This window comes from Danio rerio, chromosome 8 (assembly GCF_049306965.1).
Source record: "Danio rerio strain Tuebingen ecotype United States chromosome 8, GRCz12tu, whole genome shotgun sequence".
In the NCBI taxonomy this organism is placed as follows: domain Eukaryota; kingdom Metazoa; phylum Chordata; class Actinopteri; order Cypriniformes; family Danionidae; genus Danio; species Danio rerio.
In genome coordinates, this window is record NC_133183.1 from 55,847,967 (window position 1) to 55,866,668 (window position 18,702).

General features: G+C 35.7%; 1 protein-coding gene and 1 long non-coding RNA gene across 2 annotated transcripts in view; one reads left to right on the forward strand and one right to left on the reverse strand.

Annotated features, from left to right (window-relative positions):
- LOC141375927 (uncharacterized) overlaps positions 1 to 18,702 on the forward strand; it is a 101,854-nt gene that overhangs the window by 78,520 nt on the left and 4,632 nt on the right. The gene's annotated exons all lie outside the window — the stretch shown is intronic.
- The window catches only part of mtor (mechanistic target of rapamycin kinase), a 244,731-nt gene that overhangs the window by 46,001 nt on the left and 180,028 nt on the right, over positions 1 to 18,702 (reverse strand). Inside the window, exons 38-42 of the mRNA NM_001077211.3 lie at positions 11,259 to 11,376; positions 9,155 to 9,352; positions 8,613 to 8,713; positions 1,936 to 2,032; positions 150 to 248 (exon numbers count right to left, since the gene is read on the reverse strand). Coding sequence (NP_001070679.3) covers positions 150 to 248; positions 1,936 to 2,032; positions 8,613 to 8,713; positions 9,155 to 9,352; positions 11,259 to 11,376 — 613 coding nt within the window. The remainder of the gene's footprint in view (positions 1 to 149; positions 249 to 1,935; positions 2,033 to 8,612; positions 8,714 to 9,154; positions 9,353 to 11,258; positions 11,377 to 18,702) is intronic.

The window sequence follows — 18,702 nt, forward strand, 5'->3', positions numbered from 1 at the left end:
TTTATTAGCATAGCTTTTTTTTTTTACTCCAGTGTGTGGTACTGTATGGATCAGATTGGCTCCATCATGAGCTCCAGGTAAATAAAATAAATAAATAGCTTTTTTTGTATGAATGCTTATGTAGTCATTACTGATTTTAAAGGTAATACCTGAGGGTGGTAGCGACCGATGTCAGTGAGTAGCTGGTGAATGAGCCGTCCCACCAGTGCACGTGGCGTATCAATCCGAGCGATCAGTTGAGGAATCACCTGATTCAAAGAAGACAAATATCAAAAGAAAATAATCTGAGAAGTACTGCTTAAAGCAATAATGTACAGGTTTTATTTCAGTAGTGACTTTTTTGTCTTGCTTTTAAGTTAAATATGTGATAACACTTTGTTTTAGGTGGCTTTGTTACACATGCCATGTACTTATACATAATTACATGCATCTAACCCACATTCTAACCCTAATCATGTAGTAAGCATATGTAAATATTCAATATTACTCAGTAGTTAAATATATAGTTACATTGTATATAACAGTAACACCTGTCACGGTTTAGTATTTATTTATAATTATCATTTTTATTATTATTATTATTATTATTATTATTATTATTATTATTATTGTTGAGTGTGTGTTTAGGTGGCTTTTGTTTTCCAGCGTGTGTCTGACTGATCCTCCCAATCTTTGCACTGTTGAGAGCATGACCCGCACTTGCTGAGAATCTCTATGTATCTTGTTGTCCTGATGAAGGGCTTAGAATTCTGTGTGCGTCTTGTTCAGCCGCTGATGAAAAGTTTATTAAATTCTTTGTTGATCTATATGTTTATTTTGTATGTTTGTTTGTTTAATTAATTATTTTGTCTAAGTTAATATTGTTAAATTAATTATCTGTATTTTTGTTGCCACTTTATTTGATAGACACGTTTTTTTTGGTCTTTAAATAAATAGAGAATCGTACTTTTTTGAGTTGCGTGTCCCTTTCATGTTGTTAAGCCCTTCCTAGACAAGCCTTAAAAAAAATTGGGGTTCGAAACACACCATAAAGCAAAGTGTAACCAAATATATCTACCCCATTTAAACTAACATACATTTAGAAAGGGAAACTGTAAAATAACAAGACTTCATGAGGCCCAGTTGATAGCAGGTGTCAAATTTATATATATATATATATATATATATATATATATATATATATATATATATATATATATATATATATTATATTATATTATACAAGAGTTCTGTCTGGTTCTTCAATCTGATTGGCTGATAGCCGCGCGATATTTTGCCAGTAGCATCACACAAAGGCCTCATCACCCTTCAGTACAGCCAGCAACAAGCAGAAACGCTACAATTTGACAAATATTACTGTTGTTAGACAACAAAATGTACTTTAGAGGCTTTTTTTAGTCGAGAATGTAGTTGTTTAGATTGCAACTATGCAGTTTATTTGTAAGAATAGTGCCTATTTTAAAATATTTACAATTTCTGAGAGAGCTCGTTGGCGGCCAAAGACAGTTCATGTTGTTTATCCACAAGATAGAGCTAGGACCGCATAATAAGCCCTTGCTCAGTGTGTTTTCTTAAGCGAATAAGAAGCTGAAAAACGGAAGCGTCACGGTTTTTAAGGTGGACCTTATACAGCCATATCACACTGCTACTTGTGTGATATTGCTCATATATATAATGTACAAAGTTTAGCAATGAAGTACAAATATTGTTAAACATATGTTGCTATTGAGGTGGTTAAAATTTTAAAAGTTTTGAGGTCGGGGTAGTTAGTTGGATAGGGTAAAAAAATATTTATTTACAGTTGTAATTATGAGCTGTTTTTTAATTGTGAGTACCATGTCCCATTTAACGATTAAATATTAATACACAACAGTTAAGGACTATTTAACTTGTGAAAGTTTCAGTAATTAGGCTTTAAGGAGGAAATGATCTTACCTGTAACCAAGTGTCTATCTGAATGGTCTTGATACCTTCGACTAGAGCTTCATTCACTTCAGGCCAGTGACCATAATCAAACCATAGGGTCAGGACTCTAAATGTAAAGGAACAAACAGATGGTCATACATATTGTATTTTTTCTCCATAAAGACCATATCATTCACTGATTATAGTCTTTCACACATATACCATCAGTGGTGGAAAGAGTACTGAAAAATCACACTCAAGTAAAAGTACCATACTTGGAACAAAAAATGCAAGCAGTGTAAAAGTATCTGTTGTAAATATTACTCAAAGTATGAGTATAAAGAAACCTTTTTAAAAGTACTCAAGAGTAGTGAATATTGAGCATACGCTGTAAAAATTATTTCACCCTTTAGTCTGCAAATTAAAAATGTAGCTTACATCACAGCCATTTTCTTTGATTGATGTTTCATTTATGCATAAGTTCAATTCTTTACAATTGATGAACTAATATAATGCACGGTACATGTAATTAAATGTAACTATATTTGAAATGTGTTTGAAAACGTAACGTTCTGTAGTGGATTTAGTGATTTTTTTTAAGGCCATTTGTCGATTTCGGCCTTTCATACAGTAGAAATCCTTCATCTTCTCAACAGTGACATGCCGTCTAAACACTCTCTCAGTCATTTCTTGTAACAATTTGATTGGAGACAAATAACGGAACTGATTATTCTACTCAACCAATCACTGTAGACAAGAAAAAATAAACATATAAAATAGTGATTACATGTTGGAAGAAAATATCGATACTAAGTCCTGACTAAAAATGTGCTCAAGCAAGTAAAAGTACACATTTACAATTACAGTAAATTACACTAGTTTGAGTATTTGTAATTATTAGATTTATTTGGTACTAAGTATTATGTTTAAAAAATATATATATTTTTACTGACTTTTCCATTTTTAGTCGGTACTTTGTATTGAAATTTTCTTTCAACAAGCAATCGATCCTTTACATGTTTATTTTTTTGTTTAGAGGTAAGATTAGAAGAATTGTACTAAACTAAACCACAAAGTACAAAAATAGATACTAAGTGTAGATTTAGAACCCTTTTCTCAAAAATAATCAAAAACTACTCTGGCAAAGTTGACATTGAACTTTTTGTATTTGTATTATACTACACTACCTGACAAAAGTCTTGTCGCCGATCCCAGTTGTAAGAGCAACAGATAATAACTTGATTTCTAGTTATTTACTCGAAAAAATGGCAGAAGTTTGATTTTTCTGATGAATCATCTGTTGAACTGCATCCCAATCATCACAAATACTGCAAAAGACTTACTGGAACCCACATGGACCCAAGATTCTCACAGAAATCAGTAAAGTTTGGTGAAGGAAAAATCATGGTTTGGGGTTACATTCAGTATGGGGGTGTGCATCAACAGCCTGAGGTATCAAGAAATTTGTGCTGCCCATTACATTACAAACCACAGTAGAGGGCAAATTCTTCAGGAGGATAGCACTCTTTATACTTCAGCCTCCACATCCAAGTTCCTGAAAGCAAAGAAGGTCAAGGTGCTCCAGGATTGGGCGGCCCATTCACCAGACATGAACATAATTGAGCATGTCTGGGGTAAGATGAAGTAGCAGGCAATGAAGATGAATTCAAAGAATCTTGATGAACTCTGGAAGTCCTGCAAGAACGCTTTCTTTGCCATTCTAGATGATGTTATTAATAAGTTATGTGAGTCATTGCAGAGATGTATGGATGCAGTCTCCCAAGCTCATGGGAGTCATACACTATATTACAGTTTTTCCCAAGAGTTTACAAACAATTACATGTACTTCAGACACAATGACTACAACATGTAACTGATGCACCAACCCCCTGAACCAATTCTGCTTAACTACAAGCACAATTCCTGCTTTACACTCTAATTGCCGGTTTAAAACACACTTTTTTTTCAAAACACTACACACAATTCTCTGCATTTGTCACAATTTCATGCAGAAAATCTCTTGTTTTCACAAAGAACACTCATTAAATGTCATTCAGACATTACCCCCACAGCTTGGCCAGACCAAAACAGAAAAGAGGATGCAATATAGCTCTTTTTTTTTACTGTAACTGCATTCTGTATATACTTCTGTTAATGGCATATGTAGACCACGTTATGTGCAATTTTGTGTTGGTTGGGATGAACACAGTGTATACTGTTCTTGTGGGAAAAATACAGTAAGCACAGTGTTTGTGTGTTTTTTATAAAAACAATATTCTGAAATATCTTACAATGCACTACTGCCTGTGTCCTGTCTGTAGTAAGTGTAACACTGAACAAAAAAAAGCTTACAGTAAGTCATTATGATGAATGGAGAAGAAGTGGTCACGGTGTTTTACATTAAGCACATCAGTGTTCAGCTGTTCTTATAAACGTCTATTCATGTGATGGTTTGTGTGTGTGTCATTAGAAAACAAAATACCATTTTGAGAAGAAATCACATTGTTTTGAATGCAGTGTTTCATTTTGCAGAGGAATTGTAGGGTTTTCCCCAATGTGTGTGTGTTTTGTGATTTGTGTGTAGAGTTCTGACAATATGAGACATGCTTTCAGAAAATGTGTGTAAACAATTGGGAAAACTGTAATCACTTTTCCACTGCACCATGACTTCTATACTGTTTATATTCTATACTTTCTATAGACCTTTTTCATGGCTCCTGCATGGTGGGCGCCATAGCGACCAGCGTTTTCTGGTAGAATGCTAAAAACTTCCGTTTACAGCGTTTTCAACTGGTAATTTGCGCTCCGAAAATGGGTTTCAATAACGTTTTTAATATATTACAGAGTGTTTTTGTGACACACAACTTAGAAATGTGTCTGTTAAAGCCGTTTTAATCTGTCAGATGTGGTTCCAGCCCGTCAGTAATACGAGAAAAACGTTCTCCTAGTTCACGTGTCTGCCGTCAGAAATACAGTGTGTGTGTGTGCGTTCCCAGCCTGTCAGCTGTTAGCTCAGCGGCTCTTCAATACACACACACACACGCGCACACACACGCACGCAATACTTTGCTGCATTATAGAGCAAACCGTATTATTAGCATGAAACTTATGTAAGTCGTGCAATTTACAAAAATGACCAATAAAAGTCTGTTACAGATCCTCTGCTGGCTGATTTGCTGTTCATTCTAATCGCGAGCAGTTTATGCTTCATTTCATGTGTTGTTTTAACCAGGGTTTGTGTTTTTCTGTCATTTCGAAATGACACGCCTATATTTTCACGTTGAAACAGTTATTAAATCAGTGTGTCAGTGGGACAGAACAGGCGACGTATGTGTCTGTCAAACATTTTGGTGAACTACATTTGTTTGGGCTGGTTATATATTTGAAAGAAAGAGAAACTGTTGTTTTAGTGATGACGAGGCTTCATTTAAACGGCAGAAGATGCCGTCTGACAACAAGGGAAAAACGCCTCACAGCAGCTGTTTTCCATTCTATTAGATCGCATTTCTTTAAATGATCAGTCGAGGTGATGGTGCTGATGGACAACAGAATTAGCTCAAAGAGGATAAAAGCTGGAAAATAAATTAAAACTATCATTTCAAAGCTGTCCAAATGTGACTGTTTACACGCATCAGCTGCTGACCGGAAGTTCTTAGCATTCTCCTTGCTCATACACGCAAGAAAAAGGTCTATACTTCTATATATTCTATACTCTACATTATTTCTGTTAAGTAACAAGACTTTTGCCTAAGCAAAGTTAGACTTTACTATCCTAATTAAATCGTTAAAAATCAAGTCATGATCATATTGTATTTTAGTAAAATAAGCGTAATCTAGAGGCCTTTGCCTTTCATATAAGCCACTTCTGATACCAAATGATGAATTAGAAGTTATTATTTGTTGTTTCAAAAACTTGGATAGGCGACATTTTGTCAGGTAGTGTGTAATGACATCTGATTGATATGGCATTTTGGAATAAGAAGAACATAAATGCTGGACATGACATGATTGTATTTGTTGGTAATTGGTCATTTGCTATTGATGTATACTCTATAGTGAGTGACATCTTGCTGAAGTGAAGAAGTTACTGTCTTGCCCTTCCACACGAAAATACATTACCGAAAAGTCTTCATAAGACAAGATGTTGTCTTTCTACAGCGGACGAGTCAAAGGGAAAGCAGAACAAGTGAGATATTTATAAATCCGAAGACACAAGGTAATCTGTGCAATATGTGACCTGACACTGTTACGACAACTGTTCACACTCACGTGTCACAACCATCCTTGTGCACATGCTTCATCCAACATTTAGAGAAGCCACGATGAGCTCCAAGATGCAAACCACCCTTTCAGTCCATTTTAATGATTAAGTTAAGCATTGTAAATTTCCTTGGAATGTGGCATCCAACCTTTGCTGCACAACAATCATTAATTTGCTACATATGTCTTTATAAACACATTCAAGACTTTAAATATCCGTCACCTGCACAAATGTGGATGAATGTTTATGATACTTCACCAAATATTCACCAAAGAATACACAATTTATTTCTATACAAACTAATTAAATTATACGATATTAGAAAAAAATAGATAACTATATATAAAATTTAAATATATTTAAAAATATATACAGTTGAAGTCAGAATTATTAGCCCCCCTTTGAATTTTTTGTCTTTTTTAAATATTTTCCAAATGATGTTTAACAGAGCAAGGAAATTTTCACAGTATGTCTGATAATATTTTTTCCTCTGGAGAAAGTCTTATTTGCTTTATTTGGGCTAGAATAAAAGCAGTTTTTAATTTTTTTTAAACACCATTTTAAGGTCAAAATTATTAGCCCCCTTAAGGTAAATTTTTTTTCGATACTCTACAGAACAAACCATTGTTTTACAATAACTTGCCTAATTACCATATCCTGACTAGTTAACCCAATTAACCTAGTTAAGCCTTTAAATGTCACTTTAAGCTGTATAGAAGTGTTTTGAAAAATATACAGTAAAATGTTATAACATCATGGCAAAGATAAAATAAAGCAGTTATTAGAAATAAGTTATTAAAACTATTATGATTAGAAATCTGTTGAAAAAATCTGCTGTCTGTTAAACAGAAATAAAACAGGGGGGCTAATAATTTGGGGGGGGGGGGGGGGGGGGGGGGCTAATAATTCTGACTTCAACAAAAATATTTAATTTTTTATAATGTCAAGTCTTCCCACTCAATTTATTTGAATATCAAGCTCAAAAACACAACATTTGATCGAATATCTGAAAAATCTACTTTCATAGATAGGATTTTAAAAGGGGTAGTTCAAACAAAAATGAAAATTGTCATCATTTACTCATCCTCCACTGTTTTTCTTTCTTCTGTTGAACACCAAGAAAAATACACTAAAGAATGTTGGAAAAAAAACCACCACTTCTATAGTCTTCTATAGTATTTTTTTCTACTATGGATGTCAATGGCTGCTTTTTTCCCAACATTGTGTTACAAAGAAGAAACAAAAATCATAATAGTTTAAACCACATTAGAACACATTTCTTGGGTGAACTATCCCTTTAAATTCCTTCAAATTAGAATCAGTATATAGATCACAATTGTTACATATTTATATTATTTAAAGGTGCTTAAAGGTGTTTTTAAACGGCATTTTATAATTAAAAATGTAACGTAATCTTAACTGAAACGCTGTATTGACCTTATTCTCAAATGCGGAAGTGCGCCTGTTTTCGCGATTGTCTTAGAACTTCCGTTTCAGTCGCCTATGGGAGAAATGACAAGGAATAATAAACGGCAAAAAACGGTCAAACTACTTGCTCTACAAACAAATGTTTGCATGACTATATAGACCAAGTAGAATAATACAACATGGAAATATCAGTTTGCAACATCAAACACCGAAACGAGCAGTTTTTAATGTCTAAAAATGAATGGAAGTGAATGAGACCGGAAGTCTCGTGCCAAAAAGATTCAAATGGCAGCGCCCGGTCGTCTGCGGAGAATAAGGTCAATAGTAACTGATATACAGTATAGTAGCTCCTCCCCTTTATAAAAAACAGCCAATAGCATTTTCTTTTTATAACAGCTCTGTCTTTTAGAGTGGTTTAAATCAAGTGCATCCAAACGAAAATACAGTGTTGAGGGTAACACATTATAAATAACACAAGATATGTAATAATAACGAGTAAAGTAACGCATTCATTTTAAAAATAAAATAATAATATTTGAGTTACATTTTTAAAAATTATTAGTTAAAAACAAAAGCAGTTCTTAATTTTTTAAACACCATTTTAAGGTCAAAATTATTAGCCTATATATGATAATATATCATTATACTATAACTTTCCTAATTACCCTAACCTGCCTAGTTAAGTCTTACCTAATTAACCTAGTTAAGCCTTTAAATGTCACTTTAAGCTGTATAGAAGTGTCTTGAAAAATATCTAGTAAAATATTATTTACTGTCATCATGGCAAAGATAAAATAAATTAGTTATTAGAGATGAGTTATTAAAACTATTATGTTTAGAAATGTGTTGACAAAATCTTGTCTCCGTTAAACAGAAATTGGGAAAAAAAAAATAAACAAGGGGGCTAATAATTCAGAGGGGCTTATAATTCTGACTTCAACTGTACATACTAAAACCGAGTAGAATAAACTGGTATTGAACTTGAAAATGTTTCCCAGACTGCTTAGTGCTCTTTTACCTCAGTGTGTCCTGTAAGTTATTTCCACGTGAGAGTGAGATGGATCTGAAAAACCCCTGCACTGCAGGCACTGTGTAAAGAAGGAGAGTCTTGGACAAATCCTGCAACAAAGAAAAACAATGAATTCCACCTTAAATGATCCTAAAAAGCACTGTCAACAACATTAAAAAATTTAGCAGTACCTTAGCACCCACTTTGCATGCATGTGCTATGCTTTGTTTGTTATCAAGACCTTGAGAGAGAACGTGAACGTGTTTGCTCTTTATTCACTTAAATGTCAGTTGATAAACACCATTGTAATTTCGGTGGTTTTAAACCATTAACAGCAATGTTCTGTGGACTTGCTCATATGGGACGATAAACAAATTGTAAGATGAAAGATGCCAACTCTGTCTTATTGTTGATCAATTTTGAAGCTTGTTTACTTGTTTTAGGAAACCTGTTTACAAGTCGTCTGGAAACATGAATGTTTTGTGAATGTTTTCAACACGAGCTTCTAAAAACACGTTGTTGTTGGTGTCTGGCTTTGGTTTGTTTCTCACTTCGTTGACTTTCTTCTGTCCGGGTGAGGGTACGGGACTGTGCTCGGTGCTGTCGGCTTCGCTGTCGCTGTTACTGGCTTCGCTGTTGGCGCTGGCGCCGCTTGCGTGTCGCAGTTTCTTCTTCTCATCGCGGCCCTGGTTCTGATGCTTGTAGTGAAGCACGGCCTCAAAGTTCATTACTGCCCAAGCATGCCAGGCCTGCAAAGACACAATCCGTTATCTTGTTGTTTTTAATCTTACTTACAAATTTTTTTTTTTCCAAAATCTGTATTTTAACATCTTAAACTGTAGTGTTTTCAAGAATTTCTATGTCATGACATCATAAACGTCAAATGAAGATCAATACGAATGAGATTTTGGTTTGATAAAATTGACATGGGATGGGTTTTTTTGTAAACACTATTTTTGAAGAAACACATGAAAACACAAAATGTTAAATAAACAACATTACAGTTTTTTTTCACTTTTGAATTGGATCTTTTTTTTTTTTTTTTTTACATTTTCGTGCCCTTTGGTGAGACATGGCAAACATTAAAGGGCACCTAGGTTACCCCTTTTTTCAGATTTAATATAAGTCTTTTGCGTCTCTAGAGTGTGTATATAAAGTTTCAGCTCAAAACACCCATCAGATTTTTCATTAAACCTTTTACAAGATGCTGTTTTATACTGATTTCCAGCAGGGGGTGGTTTTGTCGTACTGCGCCTTTAAGACGAGTCTTTCCCACCTACTGTGTCTACGTGCCTTCCCGCGTGCTTTAATCTCCTCCCTCAGCTGCTTCAGACAACAAACAGACTTAAAGAAAGAAGGTCTCACTTAGCGTTTGTGAGAAATACTACAGTAAGAACTAAGCTTTACTAATCAGTATTGTGAAGTTGCATTGATGAGTCACACACAATATCGTTACAAAGTTCACGCGCGCGCACACACACACACACACAGAGAAACACACGCACACCGCAGCTGACACACACACACAAACGCACGCACGCAGGCAGGCAGGCAGATAGACAGAGCGTGCTTAGCTTAGCACTGTTTTTGCACTCAAATATGACAGGATACAGGCTAACCTCCAGTACTGTGTGGATATCTGTTATGCTAATCTACAAAATAAACCTGATTTGACTTCCACAAACAGGGTTTGAAGCGTCTTCTTTTATAATTGTTCTGACACGCGGCTGTGCTGATGAAGTAAAGCTGAAGTAAATCGCTGTAATTAATTACACACGTGCACTGTTTTAAAACACTTTAAACATGTGAAACTTACTCTTAATCACATTTGATGATGATTGCTGATCCTAGCGAACAGAACAGACCTTTTATTCCCAGTTGCTTTGCGTATGTCTGCCTGGTCTTGTTGACATATACACGTGACTACCGGAACATGTTAATGCGCGCAGCTGTCAATCAATTCGGTGGGCGGGGGGACCGCACTCCTACGTAAAGTTGCGGTCAGTCTGAAAACCGCTCCAATTGGTCCACCATTTTTATGTTGTTAAATTGAAAAAAAGGATTGGGTGTGTTTATATCACCCCAATATGACGGTCTGTACACTATATATACACATATGTCTGTCCAAATAGCTTGAAAAGTAGATTTTTCACCATATTTGCCTTTTATGAAAAACTACTCTTACTATTTTCAATTTCAAAAGGTTGTTTTACAGCATTTGTATTGTAATGTAATTACAATACATTCAGTTAAAGAGACTTAAGTATTCATTCACTTTTTCAAGAGTGAAACGAGATAAAAGACCATTGTAACCATTGTTCGGCTAGCGCAGAAATTCCATTGAAAATACTGGGGTAAAATAAACTGTCATATTATAAAGACATGGCGGGAGGAAATGGAATTTAATGCAGTGCTTCTTGTCCAATCCGAGACCCACTTCATATTGTATATTTAACAGGCACTGAAGATCGCTGATTTTTGAAGAAATCCTAAACCTGACAATTTTGTAATCGAAAGACAGCTCACCTAAAGCTTTTGGGCGGCCTGACTGAAAATTAAAAGTCGATAGCCCATTGATGACCATACTAATTCTATTCATTTGCAGCAACACAAATATTCATCCACACTTCTTTAAAGTTTGTGAGGGTTTTGTACCTTGTACCAGTTGCGATCATGCTCCGTTGAGTGACTGTAATACTGCAAGACTTTAGGGATGGTGCTCTCATTGATGCCCTGAAGGCTGAGCTGCCACTCCCCCAGCTTCAGAAAACACCTGCACAGAGAAAACACACAGCACAGATATTTGGAAAATGTCTTGCTTTGTCTTGTTTTGGAAAATATCTCTTGGTTTCCATTTACTACAGCAGAAAGAGACAGAATCCCAGAGGCAGAAAGTCTATAAAATGTATTTATTAGCATTTTTCTTATCATGGCTCTACAGGATGTGCTTATGAAAATAATATTTCGGAGCACCTATTGCACTCAGTGGTGTCAGTGGTTTGTACTTGCAACTTGTTTTTGCAGCATTGAATATGTATCAGACCTACAGTAGCTGTTGATTCTTGCAATGTTAATCATAATTCTCTCACTGCTCAAAACACTCAAGAGTTTTACAAGATCATGAATCCATACCTTACAAATATATACATGTTAAACATTACAAGATAATTCTGGAGTCGCATGCTAAACAACATTTCAATGATTTGAGTCAATTTGATCGAAAATACAACAAGAAATAAAATACCATCTTCGTTGTCAACATTATCAGATGTATTGAACACAAGCTACAGTATGTCTCTATCCACCTATTTTTATGGCAATTTTGGATTATCGCATAAAAATGCTTGATGGAAACATCAAGATGTCAAGATAAATGTAGAAACAGTAACGTAAAAGTAAAATTAGTAATTAAGTACAATAAAGCTGTTAGTTACATAAGAAAAAATGCGCATAAACTATGATGAAAACACTTTTACTGAATAAACTCCAGTATCCGCCTTAAAAAAGTCATGTCGTTTTGATATAATAGATCATGTGATGATAAAAAGTGTGTGAAATGTACAGCTTTAATGGACAAACTGTCATCACAGTGGGTCAGTATTATTATTTTTATTATTATATTATTATTATTATTACCTCCAAAACTGTCTTGAGCATCTGCGCTCCCCAAAAGCCAACACTAGCGCAAATAATTTATTATACAATAAAAAAACTCACTCAGCAGCTGCTACCACAGCAAATTCAGTTATTCTTTTTTGATATTTGGTGCCAGTTTATCAGGAAGCGACGGTTTTGTTCTCTTTGAGTGGTTGGATGAAAACATAGCACTATTTGTTCATCTTTTATGCAATATTACAGTTTTGCACATCGTTAAGATTTAATCTGCATCTATGGAAGGAAACAGCTACTAAGCAAGGTTTTTTGTTTGTTAATAAGATAATTAATTCAATAATAACAATATAGTCAATGATCATGGAAGAATATACACTCTGTGGAACGATACCTCTTCAAACATTATTTAATTTAAGGCTGATCTGAAAAAGCAATAGATTTTACTGCATTAAACGTAGGGCTAAGTGATATTTTAGAAAAATGTGTTATGTGATACAATATTGTATTTGGAAAAAAAAATAATACAAAAAACAGAAATGTGCGCACATCAAGAAAAATCTTGAAGGCAGGTGCTTGATCAAAAAACAAACATAAGTAGCAAAAGATTCAAAGTAAATCGGCACACTGCCACTTTAGCTCTCAAAAAAATTCTAATGTCAAAATTACAAAATCACAACGTTTCGACCGACATGGTCTTCATCAGGTAAAGCGTTGCAAATGGAAGTCCTCCAGAAATAGTCAAAAAGCTCTACACAGCACCTGCAGTCAATTATCACAATCAGCTAACAAGCCGGTAAACAGGAACATTTGCATACAATAATATACATCTAAACAATGTGAAAAACATCCATACCATTACAAACAGACATTTAAAATACAAATACAAATTCTCACTATAGAATTCCTCGGAGACAGTATTCTATAGGCTAAATAGATATAGCGCATCACACCTGCACAAAATCACATCAATCAAACACAAGGCCAGTAGACCAAGGGGCAAAAAACATTATGTACATATTTAGTATACAACAATTCATTCATTCATTTTCTTGTCAGCTTAAGCCTGATTTATACTTCTGCGTCAGGTAACCGGCGTAACCCACGGCGCAGGCAACGCGTGTGGCTGTGCATTTATACTTCTGCGCGCTGTTTCTGTCGGTCTGCATTAACACTTCCGAAACGCTAGTGGGCAGTGAGGTGTAAATGTTCCTCTGTGTCGAGTTTCTTCGCTTCTGTTTTGCTATTCTGAACACTTCCTGGATGTACAAGTGACTCAAACTCGCTCATTTTGAGGCAGGAACCAGCGGACGTGCAACAACTTTAACCATGAGGTAAACAAAGAACAAAACTTTCCATCCGGAGCTCCTTCACGGTACTCCACACTTGTAATTAATCGCTCGCGCCATTCGCGCGGCTCTCGGTCCCGCCCAGACTCGTCGGCGCTAGCAAGCCGACCAATCACAGAGCTTGCGCTACGCGTTGTTGCGACGTGTAGTTACAATTTTTGAGAGGTGCACGTCAGTGACGGCGATGGCCACGGCGATGGGCTATGCGTCAGCGCCGTAGCATACGCCGGTGTTTGACGCAGAAGTATAAATCAGCCTTTAGTCCCTTTACCAATCCGGGGTCGCCACAACAGAATGAACCGCCAACTAATCATATTAGTTGTCATATATTTTCTAAGTAAGTTAAACTAGCGTTTTTTTTCTCTTAGATAAAACAATGTATTGTGTAGCTTAATTTTTCTGTCAGTTTTTTGATGATAGATCTTGCCTTTTAGCAATGTTGGAGTTAGGGATATTAGACTAAAAAAGGTTGGTGACCATTGCCCCAGCATTTCAATGTTCTCGTTTTGAATGTAGGCATCATCTCCAAGTGAGCAGACAGAGACTCCTGCCAAATCTACAGTCGACCACATCATCATTTACCTTCATTACAGAGACTAGCATTTGATGACCCACTTAAATTTACCACCCACATTTCTACAAGTCTGGTCTCTTTCACCAAAAAGCAGATTTGTCTCGTTTCTGTCAGAGAACAATGAGCAGCTCCTCATCCAAAGTCTAATCATAACAAGAATGATATATCGCCACTCTCTATTGGTCAGCCTTCCAGCCAGAATAACCAACCCTCAACAGATGATCCTCACAGACTGGTGTATTTTAATAAAACAAATACAGTCCCCACAATCATTGATCATAACCAAAAGCAGTGGTGTACTGAGACACTCGATCAATAGGATGAGGAGTAATGAGGAAAGTTTGACAAGCACATTTTGGGTTTACGACTGGTATTGGAGCGAGGATAGTAGCCCAGTGCTATTTCTTTAATTCTAGGCCAGACACAGAAATAGAAGTAGCTGGAGTGAATTACAGACAATAAGAGAAGCTGCATGCATAATTACAGCGGAAAAACAAAAATCTAATTTACTGAATTACTGCGTTTTAAGTCTAGGACGATGTAGAAAAATACACAAAATAGGTCTTGAAAAATGTCACGTATATTTGATATAAAAAATCCAAAGCAATATGAAATAAGAAATGTAATATTGTAGTAGTTATAAACAAATGAAAAAAAAAGCAAATGTTTTAATTAGTGTCAACATTTTCTTTGGAATGCACAGATCTGCTTGATGCAAAAATCTTAACTGCAGTAAAAAACTCCTGGCTATAGGGGCGAAAGTTAAATTATGGTCTGCTGCAATGGGTTGATTTCGGAATAGTGTAACAGGGCTCAATAATATATATATACACACAACAGTTCTGTCTGGTTCTCGAATCTGATTGGCTGATAGCTGTGCAATTTTCTGCAATAACAGCATTTGTACAGCCCAGACAGAGTGACAGCAGATCAATGAACTCATGTACAAAAAACACAATGTACTTTTGAGTCTTTTTAAGTCGAGGATGTAGTTGTTTAGATTGCAACTATCCAGTTTATTTATAAGGATAGTACCTATTTTAAATTTTTATAATTTCTGAGATACATCGTCGGCATCCATCAGCCTGTCATACTAAGCAGAGCGAAAACGGTTGATGTTCGGCCACAAGATGGTGACAAGGACCGCATAATAAGCCCTTAGAGGGAAAAAAAACAGCTTAATTTCAAACTAAAGTAGATCAAATCAATACAGAACAGGTAAATGACATTCTAAGTTGACCTCTCTCTTTTGTATGTTGTAGTGCTGTATTAAAACCATAGTAATCTGGTTGTGTTTTTGCTTTTTGGAGTTAATTATTGCGATATGCCGATTGCAACAGACAAGCATTAGAAAAATTCTCTAGACTGATGGCATTCCATGCCGTTCAGCCTTATAATCTTAAAATGTCAGCAAAATCACTTGTTTTATCATCACTTTAGACATTACGCTAGAGAATCATTCAAATAGTTCTAAAGTGACGTGTGTGAAATAGCATTGGTTTCTGCTTGTCACACAGCCAGTGATCGCTTTCCAGAGATCGCTGGTTCTCACACGAACTCTCAGGAATACACTTCCGCATTACCCAGGACTACACATTCATACATGCACTTCTCCCAGACACGCACGCCTGCTCATTCATCTACCCTGATTACAATCACCAGCTGCACCTTGTCAGAGACTGATACAAACCATTCATAAGCCACTCTTTCACCCTTCCAGTTTGCCGAGTCTTGTTTACCTTAGTGTGACTTTACAACGCGTTTCCCTGTCTTGTTTCTCCGAGTTAGACCCTAGCCTTGTATTCACTGTTCTCCTGTTTAGCCGCCTGCCTTTAGACCTATTGCCTGTTAATACGACTATGATTCTGGACTGCCTTAATATACCCGTTTGCACCTGTATGACCACTGCTTGCCTGACGCTGAATAAACCTGCATATTGGATCTTACCTTCTGTTGTATCTGTCACTCCACCCCCGTCGTTACACTGCTGTTTTGACGTCAGCTGCAGATGTGAATAAATGGTAGACGAAAGTAGTTCCTCATACAAAAGGGTTTTTAGACTCTCCGTGTTTGACTTTCTTTTTTATATACATGATTATGCCATCAAACTTAAGCCGTCTTTCAGATGAGACGTTAAACCGAGGTCCTGACTCTCTGTGGTCATTAAAAATCCCATGGCACTTCTCGTGAAAGAGAATCATCCCCTTCCACCGAATTGGCTCTATCACTGTCTCTCCACTCCACCAATAGCTGGTGTGTGGTGAGTGCACTGGCGCCGTTGTCCTGTGGCAGCCGTCGCATCATCCAAGTTTGTAGAGACCCCGCCCTCATGATTGTGAAGCGCTTTGGGTGTATGGCCGTACACAATAAATGCGCTATATAAATACACATTACATTACAAACTGTTGTATAAACGCACTATCACACTTATAGCAGTGCAATATGGCTGTTTATTATCACTGGTGGGACACTAAGGCACTCGGCCTGCAGCGAGCTAAAACACGCCTCCCACCAGTGCCAATATACAACCATATCGCATTGCTACTCATGTGATATTGCTCATAAATATATTATATATATATTTATATATACAGTTGAAGTAAGAATTATTAGCCCCCCTTTGAATTTTTTTTTTTTCTTTTTCTTTTTTAAATATTTCCCAAATGATGTTTAACAGAGCAAGGAAATTTTCACAGTATGTCTGATAATATTTTTTCTTCTGGAGAACATTTTATTTGTTTTATTTCGGCTAGAATACAAGCAGGTTTTAAATTTTTTTAAAACAATTTTAAGGTCAAAATGATTAGCCCCTTTAAGCTAATTTTTTTTAGATTGTCTACAAAACAAACCATCGTTGTACAATAACTTGCCTAATTACCCTACCCTGCCTAGTTGACCAAATTAACCTAGTTAAGCCTTTAAATGTCACTTTAAGCTGTATAGAAGTGCCTCGAAAAATATTTAGTAAAATATTATTTAGCCATCATGGCAAAGATAAAATAAATTAGTTATTAAAACTATTATGTTTAGAAGTGTGTTGAAAAAAAATCTGTAAATCTGTTAAATCTGTTAAAAAGAAACTGGGAAAAATAATAAACGCGGGGGTGCTAATAATTCTGACTTAAATAAAGCTATAATTTCTCAAGATTAGCTCAATTTAAAAATCATTACAATCAAACATTTACTGTCTTTGGCCATTGATAACGTACAGGTTTACAGCTTCTGCTGATGTTGTGATCTCTTGTCAGCTGTTGCCAAAGCATACGGCTAAGCCAGACACTCGTGAATTCCAGAGACAAGACCATTGAATGAAACAGATGTGCATCCTTTCCTCAGCGCTTATTATTGTCAGCCTGCATTCAGAAGAAAGTTTGTCAGGGCATTAGGGGAGGAGCAGAAAACGCTGACCAGACAGGTGTTTTCCTCAATCTAACCACTTGAAAACATTCAGTGCTAAAGTCTATATTTTCAGTTATCACAAAGAAATTCCATTTTGAGAAGAGCAGAAGAATCTGAAAGTATGAATACGCAACACATCAGAAAACCTGTTCTTAAAATTCTGATTCAAAACCCTTGATTGTTGCTGGAAAATGATATGTTCAGTGTCTTCTTCAATATCGGCCTGCTGGATCAGTTAAACAAATCCCTTTTGTCTTCATTGTCCGCGTTCCAGTAAAATGTCCCCAATATTAATTTAGACGAGACGAAAATTTAGTAAGAACAATCTCTGGCCTTAAAGAACACCTGGGCCTGGAGGAGTCAAACTGCGAAGGAAAGAAGTCTTTTTAAGTGACTTCAACCAAATGGAAACTAGCCAATAAGAGAGAGGAAATATAACAGAAATCGTAAAAGCTTGCGGAACAGAACATGGAAGAGAACATTGTGTGCGCAAAGCAGTGAACTCTTCATGCGCATGCTTCAGACACACTGAGCCATTGTGCTCGCGGAGAAGTTATACAGCATCATCTGAAAACTGAAAAAAAAATTGATTGTTCTGTTTTTACGGATTTAATTCATGTTAAATCATTTAAGACGATGCTAACAATAATGCGGGCATTCTGTTTTCAAGATTTTGCATGTTTGTGTGCAGCAATAAGTGCAATAGATGATTACAAAGTGCAATACAAATAAAATATATTACCATTATTATTGTTTTTTTATGATAAAACAAACAAAATTAGTTCTGGGCACATCATGAAGAGTGTCTCTTCATGTTTATGCTTTAAGTGCATTCAAAAAAAGTTTTAAAATGTATAGTCAATTTATTAAGTTAATGAATGAACTAAAGATGTGGTTTTGCCGTATGATTTTTTGCAGTTAATGCGACTTGACATGCTGAACTAAAAAGGTTAAAATAATTCATTTAGGGATTTTTTTACCGGTTCTTGTGAAGTTATTTTAGTAAAAAAAAATAAACATTTGTTAATAAATAAATGTCATTTGTCAATAATGTATACTGAAACATTAAAATGTATAGAAATACACTGAAAAATACATTGAAAAATATCGAAAGATAAAATGTTTGTTATTTTTTTACCTTCCGATACATGAAAAAATGATGAGTTAA